Source organism: Neomonachus schauinslandi, chromosome 8 (genome assembly GCF_002201575.2).
Source record: "Neomonachus schauinslandi chromosome 8, ASM220157v2, whole genome shotgun sequence".
NCBI classification, from domain to species: domain Eukaryota; kingdom Metazoa; phylum Chordata; class Mammalia; order Carnivora; family Phocidae; genus Neomonachus; species Neomonachus schauinslandi.
This window is the reverse complement of record NC_058410.1, coordinates 106,721,686-106,740,755: the sequence shown is the minus strand read 5'-3', so window position 1 is coordinate 106,740,755 and position 19,070 is coordinate 106,721,686. Positions and strand designations below refer to the sequence as shown.

Genomic DNA, 19,070 nt, shown 5'->3' with positions numbered 1-19,070 from the left:
AAAAAAAAAAAGTCCCACAAGGAACAGCAGCAGTTCCCTTTGGACAGTCCCTCCCGAGTCCAGCCCAGTGGCCACAGAGGACGCCGGGAGAGTGGTATGGGCGGCCTGGTCTAGGTCTGTCGGGAATAGAAATCTTTTTCTGGCTGGCATACTGTTTGAGAAAGCTGGTCCATCAGTCACAGCTCTTCCTGTCCAGTCCCCTTGGCAGGATATGCTCATGAGCAGTGACACTAGAGGTCACTGGTTTGAAAAAGGCAGATGGGGCCCTTTCTGTATGAAACGGAGATCTTTACTGACATGCAGATGTGCTTTAAAGTTAATGTTTCTACAAAAAGTTCTATAAACAATAGAAAACCTCTAGCATGAAGTCACAGGATGTTAAAAATCTTACAGCACAATAAATACAACTATGCCCTCCACAGCCCCAACCAGAGAGGAGTAGGCAGCCATCGGGTTTGCAGGGAGACCTACTTGGAGACGGCCTTCACAGTGGACAGGAAGCGGCCCAAAGCACCGCTCAGGAAGAGGGCAGGGGCAAACCTGTGCCACAGAAACAGCTCCACAGGACGCCAAGTTCTGTTTCCGCAGGCTCGCCTCTCTCCAACCCTGCCCGGGTGCCACCAGCTCACAGCTGTAGCTTGCGCCCAGGCTGTTCTGCTCAGTACCCCCCAGAAACCCTCGTGTCAATGGGCTGCATGGATGACAGGCCTCCTCCTACAGAACGCAGACGCTCTATCTGGTTTCCGTACAGATGAAGGCTGTCTATGGCCAGCAGGGACTCAAGGCTAGGGTCCTGCATTCATGTCCCCTCTGCTTACAGGGCCATCCAGTGACCTCTAGAACAGAGTGAAGCCTCACAATACAGGTTGTGATAGGAAGGCATATGTTCTTTTCTTTTGGAAATGGTCCATGAGAGTGACCAGGGACCTGAAAGACCATGAGATTTTTGAAGGCACCTGGACCCAACTAGTCCGAGAAGAGACCAGTGGCTTTGCTAGCTGCTCATCACAGACAGAGCCTAGCTGGTCTACGTTATCCTCCGATGCCAACGGCATCACATGACACTAGATCGGGTACCGTGGCTCTTATGCCTGAGTGGATCCTGGGGCTGGGGAAACCGCACTGAGGGACTGCATGGAATACGTGGGAATACGTGTGAACTCTAAGGGGATGTCAGAAAGCACTCCAGATCCTGGCCCAGCTGTGGTCCCTGATGGTACTACACTTGACACCGTGTCCAGAGCTTGGCGGCAGCCTGTACCGGGGATCCCATCAGGTGACCAGATTCTTGCTCAAAACAAAGAGAGGGAACTGGTCACATTCAGTTCAGCACTCAGCACCTGACCCAGACATGCCCCTGGGGGACGGGGAAGGTTCTCTGCCAGCCCAGCAGTAAGGGGGCTCAGTGGGACTTGCAGCGGCCCAGGAGGAACTCTCTGGCGCAAGCAGTGCGGACCGAGCCCCTGTGCAAGCCTGGCTAGTCGCAGCGTTGGGTGTTAGCACCCCGAGTTACCGCTCTACACGGGTGTATGGCTACATGGGGGCGGGAGGGCTTGGGGAGTAGGGCCAGTCTGCTCTAGCTTTTCTTTCTTGGAAAAGTTGAAACTCCAAGTAGAAGGGGAGATAGCTGGGAGATCCAGACGGAATGGTGTGAGCATGAACTCCCTTTCTTGATACCTCAGGTATTGTTACTTCTGCCCTGCACCGGGCCCCCTCTCTCCAGCTCCAGACCTGGATCTCTCTCCAGGCTGACAGTGGTGCAAAGTGAGGTGGCAGTGGAGAGGGGCCTAGAGATTAGCTACGAAGGGGAAGAAGAGATGACAATAAAGGCCGAGGAAGAATGCCCAAAAGTTTGATTCAGGGTTCAAAGATGGTGGCCAGGCCACCCTCCTCGTTGTCCAGCACCTCCGTCTCCAGCATTGGCTTCGTTTTTTTGAAAAGTGAGGGAAGATTCTTAATGTGAACTTCTTTTCGGAACTGCTCTCCCAAGGGTTTCTGTGGAAAACAAGTAAGAATTGATGCTGGGCCCTGAGTAGCGGGTTGTTTGAAAGATCATGACTGGGACACCTGGGTGGCTCAGTCGGTTCAGCATCTGCCTTCGGCTCAGGTCATGATCCCAGGGTCCTGGGATCGAGTCCCACACATCGGGCTCCTTGCTCAATGGGGAGCCTGCTTCTCCCTCTCCCTCTGCCTGTGCTCTCTCTCTCTCTCTGACAAATAAATAAAATCTATTAAAAAAAATTAAAAGAAAGAGCATGACTCCAGCTGGTCTCTGGTCTGCACAGACACATGGTCTAAGAAGACCACAAGGGTGGGTCCAGCCGGTTGGGAGCACTAGCGGAGGCATTACGGGAGGCGCGTGACCTACCCCAATGCAGCCAGCAATGAGGCGTTTGAATTGGTCCTTCCGGCGCTTGTCAGCCACTTTCTGCAGAGAGGGGTTCAACAGCTTGCAGTCAAACTGGTCCAGAGAGTCCTTCTGTATGTCCGGGATCTGTTCCATCACAGCTCTGATCTCCAGGTACCTGGGACGCTGTGGAGTGGGGGTATATAAAACTACGCCATGGCGCAGACGGGGCCCTGCCACCTTTCCCATCCCCCGCCACACCCATGTCTCGAGGGGCACCAGCTGCCGACTTTTATGACAGCCCCACTGCCCGGGAGCAGGCCCTGAGGGCTGAAGCTGCAGCGCACCCGGCCTCCCTGCTGTCTGACTCACCAGTGCCTCGTAGATCTGGAAGGCCAGGTGCACCAGGGAAGCCATGCAGCCGTCGTGCTGCCCGTGCGTCTGTAAGCCCTTCAACACGCTGGTGAAAAGCCACGTGACAGCATCTGCGAGCAGTGTCCCTGACAGCACCTGGGGACACAGCTGTGCTCAGGGCCAAAGGGGTACCCTCAGAGAACCCCAGCAACCCAATTCTTCCAACCGAATGAATCCTCATGGCCCCAGCCTCTCGTAAGGGGTGAGGAGAAGAGGTGAATAACCATACTTGTTTGAGCAGAGGCCAGCAGAGCTGGGTGGTCGTCCTCTGGCAGGACAGAGTATCCTTCCAGGCAAGGGAATTGAAGGCTGTAATTAATAGCGCCGTACAAACATCCTAGCGGGAAAGGATGAAGGATTACAATGAGAAAATGAACACAATTTTCTGAGTAGGCCTATGCACGAGGACCTAGAGTTTTCATAGGTAAATAGGAACGTGATAAAAGCAGCTACTGAAGACGAGCTTATTCCCTCTCTGTGTATCAGGCAGTCAAAAAGAAGAAAAAACAATCCATACAGAAGAGAAAACCTATGTGTAAGGAGACCAAGCTCAGGCCGGGGGGGGGGGGGGGGGGGGGGGGCTGAACACCATAACATGCCCGTGTGTTTTTCTGAAAGCCTTTGCCCATGCCGGCATGGGAGACACCTTGACCTTTCCCACTGTTTTCTGGGGGCTTTAGGAACCAGGAACTTAACCCATATAAAGTGGCATTACCCAAAAGAATTCTTTGATGGCATCACAGGTTGAGAAAAGTGGAAGCTGGCGCCATACCCGGAAAGCAGAAAAACCTCCCCTGCCCCCTCTACCCACCTCATGCTTCATTAGACATTTGCCCAGGTCTGTAAGCTCCGTCATGGTGGAGGGGGCGACCTCTGTGGCCATCATCTCTTCATCTGTAAGCAGAGAGCAGAATGTTAAGCTCCATCCTTTCGGAACAGAGAAGAGCAGGCCACCACGTAAGGGAAAGCTGAGTACCCCAGGTTGACTGGTAGATGAGCAGTCCTGAGACAGCCCCCCAGCTGCCTGAGAGGCGCAGAAGCCCCTGCCCATGGCAGGTCTAGAGATGCACCTGGCTGAAGTTTGAAAAATAGTGGGAAACAGGAGATTCTCTGAACAGTTACTCAAAAAGCTGCAAACACTGAGGATCTTTTGTGGTTGAAGTATTTGAAGACCCCACTGTAGCAGGCACTGATTTAGTTCCTGGGGATGTAACAGGAATAGGATGAAGTCCCTTCCCTGATGGGAGTTTACATCCTAGTTAGGGAAACAGGGAATACATGAAGTAAAACAATGTCAGGCAGTGTTAAGTGCTATGAAGAAAAACAGAGCAAAGGAAGACCACAGAGTGGCTGGCTGGGGTGGCTAGTTTTTCTAAGTTGGTCATGGAAGACCTTTCAGAGGTGACATGTGAATGAGGCAAGGGGACAGGCCATGGATACAGCTGGGAGAAGAGTTATTCTAGTGGAGGAAACAGCAAGGGCAAAGGCAGTCCGGTGGGAGTATGCTGGAGGAATACAGCAAGAGGGCCAGCAGAGAGATAAACCAGGTGGAAATCTCCCCTAGCGCAGACTGCTGGGGAAACCATTTCTACACGAGCTGACCTGGATACAGAAGGGACAGTATTTCGGAGTCTAACGGCAGACCTCTGGAGGGCCACACAGCAGGCTGACTTACCATCTCCATCTGTAGGGGGTGCAGTACCATGGTCAGCACTTTTCTTTGAAACGCAGCACACCGCTAAAGCAAGAAAGTGGGGTTACTGGGCTTACTGCCACCAGATAATAGCCACCTCTGGCCAATAAATCCCAAACGGTCTTCAGGGCAGATGAAGATGGGGGAAAGTGGGGCACTGTCCAGGCACAAAATCACCTTCATCAGCAGAAATAAAGGTTTGACCAGACTGCTCTGGTCCCCTTTAAATTCAATTAACTAGAGGGAAATGACAGAATTTTCTGAGAGTAGGTGACCAGGAGAGAATGGCTGATATGGATTTGGTCTGCTATGGATCTCAAACAAATGAAATGACCGAAAAAGAAAAAAGAAAATTAGCCACCTTCATGCCCAAGTTTTAAAAATTCTCCCTATTTTGGGGCGCCTGGGTGGCTTAGTCGTTAAGCGTCTGCCTGGCTCAGGTCATGACCCCAGGGTCCTGGGATCGAGCCCCGCATCGGACTCCCTGCTCGGCGGGAAGCCTGCTTTTCCCTCCCCCACTCCCCCTGCTTGTGTTCCCTCTCTCTCTGTGTCTCTGTCAAATAAATAAATAAAATCTTTAAAAAAAAAAAAATTCCCCCCCCCCCATTTTGACAAAACTAGGAAGTTACTCCTACCATTAATCCAAATTTCTCCTGCTATTTTACACCATTCCCGCATATTCTGGTCTTACAGATACAAACACAATACAGTTTACAATTCATAGAATGTCCTTAAGTTGATTTAAGGACTACCTGGCTTCTACCTAGTTAATTATTTCTTAATCGATCTGTCAGTAATGCTGTAAACATGCCTTAATGCGATTGGGTGAGCAACCAGTTCTTTTTCCAGAAAAAGTCTTCCCTACTACCCCTACGTCCCACATGCCACTTACTGATTAGGTCCATGACTTCTCGGGTTAACATCCTCACCAGTTGTTCTTCTAACATCTCTTGAGACTCTGGGTTGTCATCTGCGGTGTCATCTTCCCCACTGCAGGAAAGGAGGGGGCCAAGTTCCACGGGAGTGCAAAAGAGGGAAGGACAAGGAAAACAGTGACCGTAACCAGACCCTCTGTGCTCACTTCCTTCTCCTGGCTTCCTTTGGTCTACATTCCACACAAATGCTGGGAATGGGACAACAATGATCCACTGAGGCAGACATTATTACTTGACTGTATCCAGTTGGCTAGAGGTACTGGATCAAAATCCAAAGTGGGTAAGGATGTCTCAGCACCCTCCTCAGGCAGCTGAAGATCCCTCCTATAAAGGCCTGACCGGAGTATGCCTAACGGTCACAGACAAGCAGGCTCCCATCTAGGCTGAGAACGGCCATAACCTGCTGCTTTCTAGCCCTGAACGGCAGCGTTTTCCACCAAGAGATGAGATGCTCCTTACCACAGCAGGCTCCTCTGGTTGATGACTTGCCATTTCTGGGAAAGCCTCTGGGAAAACAAAAGGGAAATAATGCTGATAGTGGGGAGGAGGTTGAAACAGATAATATCTAAGGTCCACTTCATGATTAGAATGAGCCGAGGAGGATTCTAGGTCTCAATGACAGAGCCCTGGGAAGCCCCACAAGGTTAAACCAGCAGATGTGTTTCCTAGAACCTCTCCCACGCCCATGACGAGGACAGGGTATCCTATGCCTGGAAAGAATCAAAGATACTCTAGAATTCCCAGGTCTCTCTGGACACTGTTCTCCACCTAGCTGGTCCTTTTGCTTAATCCCACAGTCGGGGAAAGAGACCTAGGGAAGGCACTCCCCTGACCACCTCTCCTCAGTTAACTGGAGGTCAGGAGCAGAACTGGAGTCTGCAGGTCTTCATGGGCAACTGAACCAGTTTAGTTCTTGGGAGGTGCTCAATCCGCTGCAGCAAGCAAAGCCTGCTGTGTTGGGACCGCTGCACGGACCTCTGAACAGGGCCAGGAGACAACACTTTCAGGAACTCCTGACTTGCAAGACTCACGAGAGGCCAACCTGCCTGAGGGTCCTCTTTGCTCCCTTTTCTGACCAATCTCTTACCATGTGGAGGTAGGTGAAAAGAGGTCCAAGTATTGGAGACACCAGGGCTTCGTAGTGCTCCGAGGGACAGAAGAGCACCAGAGGCTTCACAAAGACCCATGGCGCGGTGGGTTAAGAAGTTTTAGCACATGAGCACAGACCCCTCTCATTCTAAAGCACCCCTCTCCTGCCACGTAGCAGGATATCCCCATGGGCAGAGTCAACCCCCAAAGGACCTGCAAGATGCCAAGGACATTCTATGTTAATAGACAAAAATCCGGGGCGCCTGGGTGGCTCAGTCGGTGAAGCGTCTGCCTTCGGCTCAGGTCATGATCCCAGCCAGGGTCCTGGGATCGAGTCCCGCATCAGGCTCCCTGCTCAGCAGGGAGTCTGCTTCTCCCTCTCACTCTGCCCCTCCCCACCACTTGTGCTCTCTCTCTCTAATAAATCAATAAAATCTTAAAAACAAAAACAAAAATCTTCAATCTCTTTTCCAAAACCCCGGGCTGCTCAGGAATGGCTACTAGGCTGCACATTACAGACACTTATTTGCCCAGAAGGAAAAAAAGAGGAGGAACACTCTCCTTTGCTAGTCTCCTTATAACTTCAGGGAAGAAAGATACTCTCAAAAACATTTAAAGAAAGAAAAAAAAAAAAGAGTCCAAATGAGAATGAAGTATGAGAGGAAGCACCCAATAGGATGTAGAAAAGAGATTAAAAAACCAAAAAAACCTTTATCTTTCCTATTTCCAAGAAGTGGGATGGTCAAGATTTACCCCTAAGGAAAACACTTTCCAGCTCCGCTGGCCTGCCTTCCTGTTTTTCCTGCATTTCCGCCAATCTTCTCGTCCACTTCCTGTGGTTATCACACAGTTGGATAAATGATCCCATCTATTCCACCTGCTCAGCTCTGTCTCCTCTGGTGCCTGAAAGCTGCTCCTGTCTGCAACCCTCCGGCCCTTTGGGTTTTGGGTTATCTAGGGACTTTGGAAAGGATATGAAGCATGGGTCTGAGTCGGTAGTCAGGAATATTGTTCAAGTTGACAAAGGCCGAGCTGAGGAGCTGAGTAGCAAGGTGCTCCACAGTGTAGAAGTCCTGCTGCATGGAAGGACCCGCCTTCCCGAGAATATGGAAACTGTAAGGGAAAATCACGGCCAGTGACAAACCCCACCTTTGTCCCTGCCAGCCCCGAATGCCCCAGGGATTTCTAGCCTATGCTAAGACTTCTCAGCTAGAAAAGCAATTGCATTTGGTTCGTAAGAGACCTTCAGCTCAATCAGTAATGCACCCCTCACCCACCTTTAAGGGAACTCGATAGTAGATTTAGCATGTTTTTAAAGAGAGATGTTGGCACCCAAGATCAACAGTAGCCTTCATTACTTCATAAGCAATATGGATTTACAACACAGTCTCTTTTGGTTAGCCTGGCTGACCGGAGCACTGGGTGAGTGAGGACAATGTCTGGGGTGTGGTGTGCTATGGGAGGGCCGGTTACCTCCCTATCCTACAACCAGGACCCAAAGACAAAGTCTGGCTAGCGGCCTCCAGAGTCCTAGTCAAAGTAGCTGAGTAGTGAGGGCTCTGAGAAAATGCAGCCTCACTCACTGGATCTTATACTGTGGTCTCAGCATTTTATGCACTGGAAGCAGACAAGTTAGGCATAAAATCTCAAGTCATGGCTAGGGCGGAGACACATGACAATTATAAAAAAGTAAATGCAAGAAAGCCAGCCAATTCATTTCGGTGTGACACTAGAATCATTGGCTTCCTGTCAAATTTTGGCTTCACCTTACCTGTACACTAGACTTCTACATCAGAAGTCCTATCCATGGCATTCCTATACTATGCGTGTCTAAAAAGAGACTAGAGAGGAACAGCATTGGTTTCTTACCAGTTTTCATAGAGGGTGCAGAAGAAACGCTGCATTCTTTCCAAGACCGTTTTGTAGACAGGAGAGTCATTCAGTTCCAAGAGAGGTTGAGGTAAGCCTAGAGAGAGAGATGGGTCGGGAACATGCTCTTCTGCTGCCAAGGGTCTTAACCTGCCAACACCCTACGGCAGGCAGGTGAGTTTTGGGGGTCGGGGTGACAACTGCCGTAAATGCGAAGCAGCTGGCCATGTCTTCTACCAGATGGAGGTGCTAAGAGCCCCCCTTGAGGTGACCGCTACAACAGTGTTTTGGTAGGGAAAGGGCGAAGCTATTTTAGTACACAGGACTTCAGGCCAGACCTGGGTGCTCCAACTTTTTGCCTGGGTTTCTTCAGATGGTACTTGTACCAAAACACACGGTGACAGCTCAAAATGATCTCTCCATAAAGCACCAGGGATGCCCCCCTCCCTTTTTAAGTTGGGGAACCTCTTTTTCAAGCAACATTTTATGCAAAAGCCCAATACGTAAAACAGATCATAATGAAACCCACTAATCACAGTATGACAGAGATCTGTAAGATCCAAAAGATCTAGATTTCTCATCAGAGGCAGTTTTTATTTCAAGTCTTGCTCATGGCTGGAAGCTGACAGAGGGAAATGTTTGTCCATTCTAGTATGTTTTGGGCGAACACCTATTTCTATGGCAGGAATTCCTGGTTTAATTTGAATAACTGAATGGCAGGGTAGGGGAGCGGGAATGGGTGGTGAAGCAACAGCTATTTTTTATAGTAATTGCAAGACATTTCTTGGAAGTTCTATTTTTATTATTTTCTGTAACCTTTAGTGCAGTGATGCCAAAAGGAAAAGGCCCAGGACCGTGCAGGCCGAGTCAGACAGACACGAGCTCCAGCAAGGCCAACTGACACCCTTCTTTTCATGAATGTCACAGCCGAGGAATGCTCACTGGCCTGCTTACTCACAGCCAGGCCCAGGCAGAGGTTATGGCTGGGAACGAAGAGATACTGTGGGGGCTGTGATGGTGAGCCAGCACAAAGCTCCAGAGATGTGTATAGGGTTTAGGCAACTCTGGACGTCTCTGGCTTTAACTTCTGACCACTGCCTCGCTCTGTGTGTTCCAGCCGTGTGGGACACCCCTCTCTATTCCCTGGATACACCTCTTTCCTGCATGCCGCAGCATCTTGTACCTGCCTTTCTGTCTGCCCAGAAGGCTCAACATCTTCTCTTGCCCCCAACCTGATGAGCTCCTTCCTACTTATCCTTCAAGTCTCTACTAGGAGGCAGTCCTCTGACTCCTCTCCAACATGGGTGATGTTTCCCAATAAACACATGGCCACTTTCCTTCCCAGCACATATCACAGGATTGCATAATTATTTGCTAATGGGAAAAATGAGTTAAAGCAGCATTCGAATCAAGGTAACAACCGGGAAACATGGTTTAGAATCTATTCCTTTAAGATTTTTGATTATATACATATAATATATTGCTAATTAAAGATATTTGAGCTTAACTGCTTTTAAGATTTATTTATTTGACAGAGACACAGCGAGAGAGGGAACACAAGCAGGGAGAGTGGGAGAGGGAGAAGCAGGCTCCCCGTGGAACAAGGAGCCCAATGCGGGAGTCAATCCCAGGACCCTGGGATCATGACTTGAGCCAAAGGCAGACGCTTAACAACTGAGCCACCCAGGCGCTCCAAGATTTATTTATTTAAGAGCTTAACTGACTTAACACTTTTTTTTTCATATGTGAAAGCAGGAAAAGTCTGCTAATATCCTTCAGGTCAAAAAGACCATCGTTTATTTATCATCTAAAGGCTCTGACACACCCCTCTACCTGGAAGGGTTAACAGTGCAGAGGGGGGTGGCAGAGGGGAACAACTGCCTTGGAAGACCCAAGATAATGAAGTCAATGCACTTGTTCCTAGAGACTCTGTAGGAGCTCCACAGAGAAACAGGCAGTTGAGGTGGTGCCAGGCGAGGAGGAGGTGACGGGTGACATGGGTAGCCCAACGCTGTTGCGGGAGTCCATTAGAGCTAAGGTAAACTTCAAGGAAAGAAAAGAAGGTTAGATTTCTTACCTAAAATTGCAGATTTCTCCGCTTCGAGCATATCCAGAGCCTTTGTGAAAGGCTCTGCCATCTTGGCCAGCATTTCTGATGCATATAAAGTATTGTGAGTTCTGCAAGAAACAAGGATGCTATGTGAACTTTTTCTAGTCAGCTGCAGAAGGAAAGAATGAGTTTCACCTCATAATTCAGTGATACTACACATCCACATAGATGGATCTCCTGGCCAACACTACTCCCCACAGGGTAAAGAAAATAAGATACAAATACTTAAATGTTTCCCTGGAAATGGGAATAGACTATTTGGCTGTATAGTATTCAACACCTAAAAGCATCAAGATGAGAAGCAAATCCTGAGACAGCTGGATGATAGCACAATCTAAAGCCAGAAATAGAAATTCTTTTTTTTTTTAAAGACTTTTTTAAAATTTAATTTTTTAAAAGATTTTATTTGACACAGAGAGAGCGAGTGAGAGAGAGAGAGAGAGAGAGAGCGCACAGCAGGGGGAGCAGCAGAGGCAGAGGGAGAAGCAGGCTCCCCGATGAGCAGTGAGCCCGACTCGGGACTCGATCCCAGGACCCTGGGATCATGACCTGAGCTGAAGGCAGATGCTTAATGACTGAGCCACCCAGGCACCCCAAGACTTACTTATTTTAAAGAGAGGGAGAGAGAGCCTGTATATGCCACGCATGCGAGTGGGGCGAGGGGCAGAGAGAGATGGAGAGAGAGAATCCCAAGGCGACTCCAAAAGCCCAGTGCAGAGCCCAATGCAGGGCTCGATCCCACGACCCTGAGGATCATGACCTGAGGGGAAACCAAGAATCAGATGCCCAACCAACTGAGCAACCCAGGCACCCCAAAAGGGACAATGCCTGGGCACTCCCAGTTTGCAGACTGCCGGTGAGAAAGGAGGAAATGTCAGAGGCTCTGTGCTTTCACAGGCGGGAACACAGCAGGTAATGAAATGCCCTCACTTTCAGATGTCTGGTATTCATTCTAAGAGCCTGGACCCTACAATGCTCTGACAGTTGCTTCTGCCTCCTGGAAGAAGAGTCACAGTTCCCAACAGAAGACCAAAATGCCTTACCTGAGCAGTCCCTGGCTGTGTAGAACTAAGGAGCAATGACTACGGACCTGAGCTACCTGCCATCCACAGCTATCAGCCCCTCCTCCTGCCCACAGCAATAGCACCACCAACAATCTACAGCCAGAGAGTGTAACTACCTATTTTTCGTTTAAAAGTTAATTATAAAACATTTCAAACATAGGGAAAGTTACAAAAAAATAAAAATTGTACAAAATACAAAAGTTACAAAAAAGACACCAGCAGGGTTAAATATTTAAGATGCACACCGAACAGATCATTTCAGACCATGCTTATTTAAATTAAAAAACACTCAACACTTTTTTTTTTAAATCTAACCATGTACACTCAGTACAATCATTTCAACTTTTAGAATGCCACTTAATTCTAATCTCCCCACCTCCCTGAGGGCTAGTAAATTCGTTCCCTCTTCTAGCAATGAGCTTTTCTGCAGAGTTCTTGTGTACATGTGTGAGTTTCTCTATGGTGGACAGAAACACGTAGAATTGCTGGATACTTGTGCTTTGCAACTCATGTGCTGCACAAGTCTTCTGGTCTGTGGCCTGACTTGCTTATACTATTATTTCCAATAGGCTTTATGCCCCGTTTTTTCCATTGTGGTAAAATACATATAACATAAAATTCCTCACTTTTAAGTGTACAGTTCAGTGGTACTAAATACATTCAGACTGTTGTGCAACCATCACCACTATCCATCCCCTATTTTTTGTCTGATAAAACTGCAACTCTCTACCTATTAAACAGTAGCATACCATTCCTCCCTCCCCCAGATCGTGGCAAGCACCATTTTACTTCCTGACTTTAGGATTGTGACCATATTCTGCATCTTGTGTAAGTAAAACCCTACAGGATTTGTCCTTCTCTGACTGGCTTATTATCATTTAGCACATTGTCCTCAAGGTTCATCCATGTTGTAGCATACTGAAGAACTGTCTTCCTTTTAAAGGCTGAAAGATATTCTATTGTATGTAAATATCACATTCATCCATCAATGGACACTTGGGTTGCTTCCCCCCCCCCTTTTTTTTTAAGGTTTTTAAGCAATCTCCATGCCCAATGTGGGGCTCAAACTCACAATCCTGAGATCAAGAGGCCCATGCTCCTCCGACTGAACCAGCCAGGCACCCCTGCTTCCACGTTTTAGCTAGTATGAATGATGCTGCTATGAACTTGAGTGTATAAATAACTCTTGAGACCCTGCTTTCAATTCTTTTGAGAACCGAGAACTAGAATGCTGGATCATATGATATTTTTATTTTTTTGAGGAACTATCCAACTGTTTTTTGCAGCAGCTGTCCCATTTTATATTCCCACAACAGTGCACTCCCACAATTCTTATTAGTGTCTGCTTGATAGTGACCCGCATACTCCTTAGGCTGTTACCTTCTCTTCAATCTTTTTTTTCTGTTCGTCAGCCTCATTAATTTCCATTGTCCTATCTTGACTTTAAAAAAATTATTTATTTTTAGTAATCTCTACGTAGACCCAATGGGGGGGCTTGAACTCACAACCCCAAGATCAAGAGTCACATGCTCCTCTGACTGAGGCAGCCAGGAACTTACTTTCTTCTGCTCTGGAAATCTGCCTTTGAATCCCTCTAGTGAATTTTCATTTCAGTTATTGTACTTTTTCAGCTCCAGAATTTCTTTTTGGTTTCCTGTTAGGTTTTCTATTCCTTTTATAGATATTTCCATTTTGTTCACATTGTTTTCTTGACTTTCTCCACATCTTCTTTTAGTTCTTTGAGCATTTTTAAGACGGTTGTTTTAAAATCTTTGTCTAGGGATGCCTGGGTGGCTCAGTTGGTTAAGTGTCTGCCTTTGGCTCAGGTCATGATCCCGGGTCCTAGGATTGAGCCCTGCATGGGGCTCCTTGCTCAGCAGGGAGCCTGCCTCTCTCTCTCTCTCCGCCTCCCTCGCTCTAATAAATAAATAAAATCTTAAAAAAAAAAAAATAAAGTCTTTGTTTAGGGGAGCCCGGGTGGTTCAGTTGGTTAGGCATCTGACTTAATTTTGGCTCTGGTCATGATCTCAGGGTCGCACTGAGCATGGAGCCTGCTTAAGATCCGCCCCCCCCGCACCTGCCCTTTCTCTCTCAGTCAGTTATGCATCTGCTTTCCACTCAGTCCGTGATCCCAGGGTCCCGGGATGGACCCCAGCGTCTCGGGCTCTCTGCTCAGTGGGGAGTCTGCTTCTCCCTCTCCCTGCTGCTCTGGCTTTCTTACGCTGTCAAATAAATTAATGGAATCTTAAAAAAAAAAAAAAATTCTCTCCTTCTTCCTCTGCCCTACCCCCACCCCACTCGCGAATGCTCTAAAAATAAAGTCTTTCTCTAGTAGGCTTGACATTTAGATCTTTTTCAGAGATAGTTTCTGTTGATTTATTTTTTCCTTTGAATGGGTCATACTTTCTGTGCATGCCTTCTGATTTTTCATTGAACACTGGACATTTGAGTCTAATGATGTGGTAACTCTGAAAATCATATTCTTCTTCCCCATACTGATTTTTTTGATCGTTGTAGGCTGTCTCTGGGCCAAAGATCCACTGAGGTATAAACTCAATGTTTTCTCAGGTCTTTTCTGAGCCTTTCCCTGGGTACGCACAACCACTTTTTAATTATCCCCATATATGCAGTTGTTCTGGAATGCCCTAAACTTTATTTTTTTAAAGATTTTATTTATTTATTTGACAGAGAGAGAGAGAGCGAGAGCAGGAACACAAGCAGGGGGAGTGGGAGAGAGAGAAGCAGGCTGAGCAGGGAGCCTGATGCGGGAGTCGATCCCAGCACCCTGGGATCATGACCTGAGCCGAAGACAGACGCTTAACGACTGAGTCACCCAGGCGCCCAAAGATGCCCTAAACTTTAGTCTGGCTCACAAAAGGGGAAAAGTTGAAAAATGAAAGGGGAGGGGGTAAATGGCCTTTTAAATCTCCTGAATGTTACTTCAGCAGGAGGGGAAGAGGCTTGCAACAATGTCCGTGTCTGCACTGGTGTGATCAGAAGTAGCAATCAGTGATCAGAGCACAGATCTCCAATATTTAGTGAACTGGGGCCTTTTTGCCCACCCTGGTTCTACAAGCTGTGTGCAAGCTGCTCCAGGAACATGTGCACAGCTGCCTGCCAAGGGGCTGGGGGCTAGGTAGCTGCTATTGCACTAAGAGCCGATACTGACTGGAATTACCCACAATTTACCATTCCAGTCTTCCTGTGGAAGTTGCAAGCCTTCAAGATTCCAGAGTTCCAAAACCAGATTCTGCCAGTACAACTGTTATCTAGATGGGGTGACAGATTCCTAGTGCTTCTTATTCTGCCATCTTCCTGGGCTTTAGTTTTAACGCAAACGTACTGACCTTAACCATGGTTTGTTCTTCTTGTGTCTTAAGAACTCATTCACTATCCTGATACCATAAATACAGTCTAGGAGTCTTTAGTGTATTAATCTATTTGAAACTTCTTTTTCTGTATGATGACAGGAAGGAATCCACTCCCCCCCACCCCATCCGAGAGAGCCAACTGTGCCTGCATGATGCGTTAAATAATTTAGCTTTCTTTTTCACTGACTTACATTACTTCGGTCATTACTTCTGTCATAGATCAATCTGTCACACACACCCCAAGAGTCTACCTGGACACTTTTACCATTGCATTGAACCCATCATCACCTAAGAAAGATTTCTACTAAAAAATGACCAGTATCAGATTAATTTTATAGACCAGGAGTCAGATAGTATATATTGGAGACTTAACCAGCCATATGCTTTCTCTCCTGAATATGCCACTCTGCTGCTGAAGCACAATAGCAGCCATAGGCAATAAGCGAATGAATGGGCAAGGTGTGCTCCAATAAAACTTTATTTATGAAATATGCAGAGACCCATACTTGGCCCTTGGGCTGTGGTTTGCCAACCCCCGCTCTAGATCTAATTATTTGTAAGAAATATAAACTAAAGTAGACTAAGTTAAACAGTGCTATGGAGATGCAATCAGCAAAATCCAAACTAGGGGAAACCGTACAAGTACAAACCTAGTTTTTTCACCAAATAAATTGAAAAGAAGACAGGGCAACTAACAAATTTAGACATCAAAGACATCTCAAACACTACGAACAGACCTAGTTTGGATCCTGAGTCAAACAAAAAACACCTAAAATATTTTGGGACTATTTGCACACTGATGGGACATTTGGTGATGTTAAGGAATTACTGTTACTATTTTAAGATCTAACAATGGATCAGTAGTTTCTTTTCTTTTTCCCAAAGATCTTTTCGTCAGAGAGAGAGAGACAGAGCAAGAGCAAGCGCACATGCGCAAGGGCGCGCAGCAGGCAGAGGGAGAAGCAGGCTCCCCACTGAGCAAGAAGTCTGATGCAGGACTCAATCCCAGGACCCTGGGATCATGATCTGAGCCAAAGGCAGACACTTCACCAACTGAGCCACCCAGGCGCCCCTGGATTAGTAATTTCTTATTTGTAATTTCTACATCTGTGTTTACAAGTGCTTTTATGCCTATCTTGTCCTCTTTGGCACTGTCAATGTCTAGTTTTGCCTCCTCTGTGGAAGACGGTATGAACTCCTTGTCTTACTGACAACTAAGCAAACGTATTTTGCCATTCATCTGTTTAAGTGTTTCAAAGAATAAAAGTAAATTCCTTTTTGATTAGTAGCATACTTTAGGACTAGATTTTTTTTTTGTTTTTAGCTGGCCAGACTCTTAACTGGAGGGCTATGTACCATCTTCGGGAATCAGATGACGCATATTCTTATTCCAAACCACATTCTGTACTGTTCACCAGTATCCCACTGGAATTAACAGGAATTCATAACCTATTTCCTTCTACAGTCCTGAAATTACACTGTACCTTCTCTCATTCACTCGTCTCCGTGATTCCAAAAGGCTGTGTTAAGTTTCCTGACCTGGGTTCTAGTACTTTGGAACATTGTTACCAAATAACTAGCTTTAGCTAATGTGAGGACTAGGCGCAAACCAGTGCCTTACGGAGGCCCCCTCCAAGTTTTGTCTCATTCACAACAATCCTCTGGGGGTTGGTGAGTTTTATTCTCCCCATGTAACAGATGAAAAAAGGAAACTCAAGTAAGGTTGTTACTTTGAGTAGTTGCAGCACACTAGTTGCCAATGATTTTAAGATAGAGACCTTTCTGGGAGCGCCTGGCTGGCTCAGTCGGTAGCGCCTGAGACTCTTGATCTCGGGCTTGTAAAAGTTCAAGCCCCACATCAGATGTAGGGATTACTTAAAAATAAAATCTTAAAAAAAAAAAAAAAGGAGAGTCTTCTGTGTTACTCTTCTAGGAAATGAGCACAACCTTGGGGGCACAACTGCATTAAGCAGCAATTCAACAATGCTATTAGTGTGTGTCCATGCCCATGGCTTAGTGACTCTAGGCCACACCTAGGCTCAGGGAGCTCAGATAAATTAAATAACGACCACAAGGTCACAGCTAAGGACGCAGTCTTCTCTACCCCTGCGTTGATACAGGAAGAGGGCTATGACCCTAGTGTGCATATGTGTGTATCAACCCCCACCTTGTTTCTAAGTGTGCCATCCTCTTGCTCACCTTTGCTCATGCTGTTCCCCTCACCTTTCCTCTTCTTTGCCTCAATTGGCTAATAAACCTTCAGACTTCAACTCCATTGTTACCTGACCCTCCATTCTCTCCATCAGAGTTAAATGCTCTCTCCTCAATGATCCTGAAGGCTATTTAATGAAGCCATCAAAGATTTACCTGCTATCCTATGGTTTACAAAGGGTTTTCAGAGCAATGATTTCATTTGGTTCTCACAAGAATGCTGTACGTTAGTAAGAACTGATGTTTTTGAAGAAACACAAAGTCTAGTTTTGATATTAAAATAAAGCAGCCTTAGAAAATGGCTGAGATTTGAGAAAATACCTCAAATAAATAAATAAAATCTTAAAAAGTATATACAATTCAGTGCTATTTAAGATATCACAAGGTTGTCCAACCACCAGCTCAACTTTTTTTTTTTTTTTTTAAAGATTTTATTTATTTATTTGAGAGCGAGAATGAGAGACAGAGAGAGAGAGCATGAGAGGGGGAGGGTCAGAGGGAGAAGCAGACTCCCTGCCGAGCAGGGAGCCCGATGCGGGACTCGATCCCGGGACTCCAGGATCATGACCTGAGCCGAAGGCAGTCGCTTAACCAACTGAGCCACCCAGGCGCCCCAGCTCAACTTTTTTTAAAAAAAAGATTGATTTGAAAGAGACAGTGAAAGAGAAAAAGTGTGCACGCACGTGCGAACATACAAGCTGGTGGAGAGGGAGAAGCAGGCTTCCCGCCGAGCAGGGAGCCCAATTCGGGACTCGATCCCAGAACCCTGGGATCATGACCTGAGCCGAAGGCAGATGCTTAACTGTTTGAGCCACCCAGGTGCCCCTCAACTTTTAATATGTGAAACTTCAGGGAAGTTCAGGGAAGGACAAGGGCCAACGGCAGGTCACACCCTCCATCCACCACCCCCCCCCCCCCGCCCCGCCCCACCCCATAGTCATTAAGTAGGAACAGTTAAGTAGCAGCAGTTAATCTCCATTTCTCCCTTCCTCCAGCTCTGGCAACACCAATTTACTGTTTCTACGGATTTATCTATTCTAGATATTTCACATAAATGGAATTATACAATATGTGGCCTTCTGTGTCTGGCATCTTTCACTTAACATAATGGTTTTGAGGTTCTTCTACATTATAGCATGTTAACAATACTTCATTCCTTCTTATGGCTGAATATCTGAGTTTCCACTGATTGGCTATTGTGATAGAGTGCAGGCAGAACATTCATCAGCAAGTATTTGTGTACCTGTTGGCAATTATTTCGGGTATACGTGCAAGAGTAGAAACGCTAGGTCATGTGGTAATTCTATATTTAAATTTCTGAAAAATTAACCATTTTCTTTTTTCCATAGCAGTTGAACCATTTCACGTTCCTCACCAGCAATGTACGAGGGTTCCAGTTTCTCCTCATCCTTGCCAAGTTATACAATTTTGGGGGGGTGGGGGCAGGAGGTGGTGAGGCATAGAGGGAGAAGGAATCTTAAGCAGGCTTCACACCCAGCATGGAGCACGACACAGGGCTCATTCTCACGACCGGGATTATGACCCGAGCTGAAATCAAGAGTCAGACGCTTAACTGACTGAGCCACCCAGGTGCCCCATAATTTTGTTTCTTTTTTAAAGATTATTTGAGAGAGCAGAGCGAGCGAGAACACGAGTGGGGGGAGGGGTAGAGGGAGAGGGAGAAGATACTGGGCTCAGTCCCAGGACCCTGAGATCATGACCTGAGCCAAAGGCAAGCACTTAACTGACTGAGCCACCCAAGCGCACCATAATTTTGTTTCTTAAAAAATTATTATTACTATTTATTATAACCATTCTATTGGGTGTGAAGTGATCTCCTGGTTTTTATTTGCACTTCCCTAATGTCTAATGATGATGAGCATTTTTTCATGGGCTTGTTGGTCAGTTGTCTATCTTCTTTGGAGAAATGTCTATCCAAGTCTTTTGACTGGGTTTTTGATTGGGCT

General features: G+C 46.8%; 1 protein-coding gene across 1 annotated transcript in view; it reads right to left on the bottom strand.

Moving 5' to 3' along the window:
* Positions 1-259: 259 nt before the first annotated feature.
* XPO5 (exportin 5) overlaps positions 260-19,070 on the bottom strand; it is a 52,390-nt gene continuing 33,579 nt past the window's right edge. Inside the window, exons 21-32 of the mRNA XM_044917730.1 lie at positions 10,425-10,525; positions 8,348-8,444; positions 7,441-7,591; positions 6,477-6,560; positions 5,849-5,895; positions 5,347-5,444; positions 4,437-4,499; positions 3,573-3,655; positions 2,991-3,098; positions 2,720-2,857; positions 2,369-2,533; positions 260-1,995 (exon numbers count right to left, since the gene is read on the bottom strand). Coding sequence (XP_044773665.1) covers positions 1,858-1,995; positions 2,369-2,533; positions 2,720-2,857; positions 2,991-3,098; positions 3,573-3,655; positions 4,437-4,499; positions 5,347-5,444; positions 5,849-5,895; positions 6,477-6,560; positions 7,441-7,591; positions 8,348-8,444; positions 10,425-10,525 — 1,273 coding nt within the window. The 3' untranslated portion in view covers positions 260-1,857. The remainder of the gene's footprint in view (positions 1,996-2,368; positions 2,534-2,719; positions 2,858-2,990; positions 3,099-3,572; positions 3,656-4,436; positions 4,500-5,346; positions 5,445-5,848; positions 5,896-6,476; positions 6,561-7,440; positions 7,592-8,347; positions 8,445-10,424; positions 10,526-19,070) is intronic.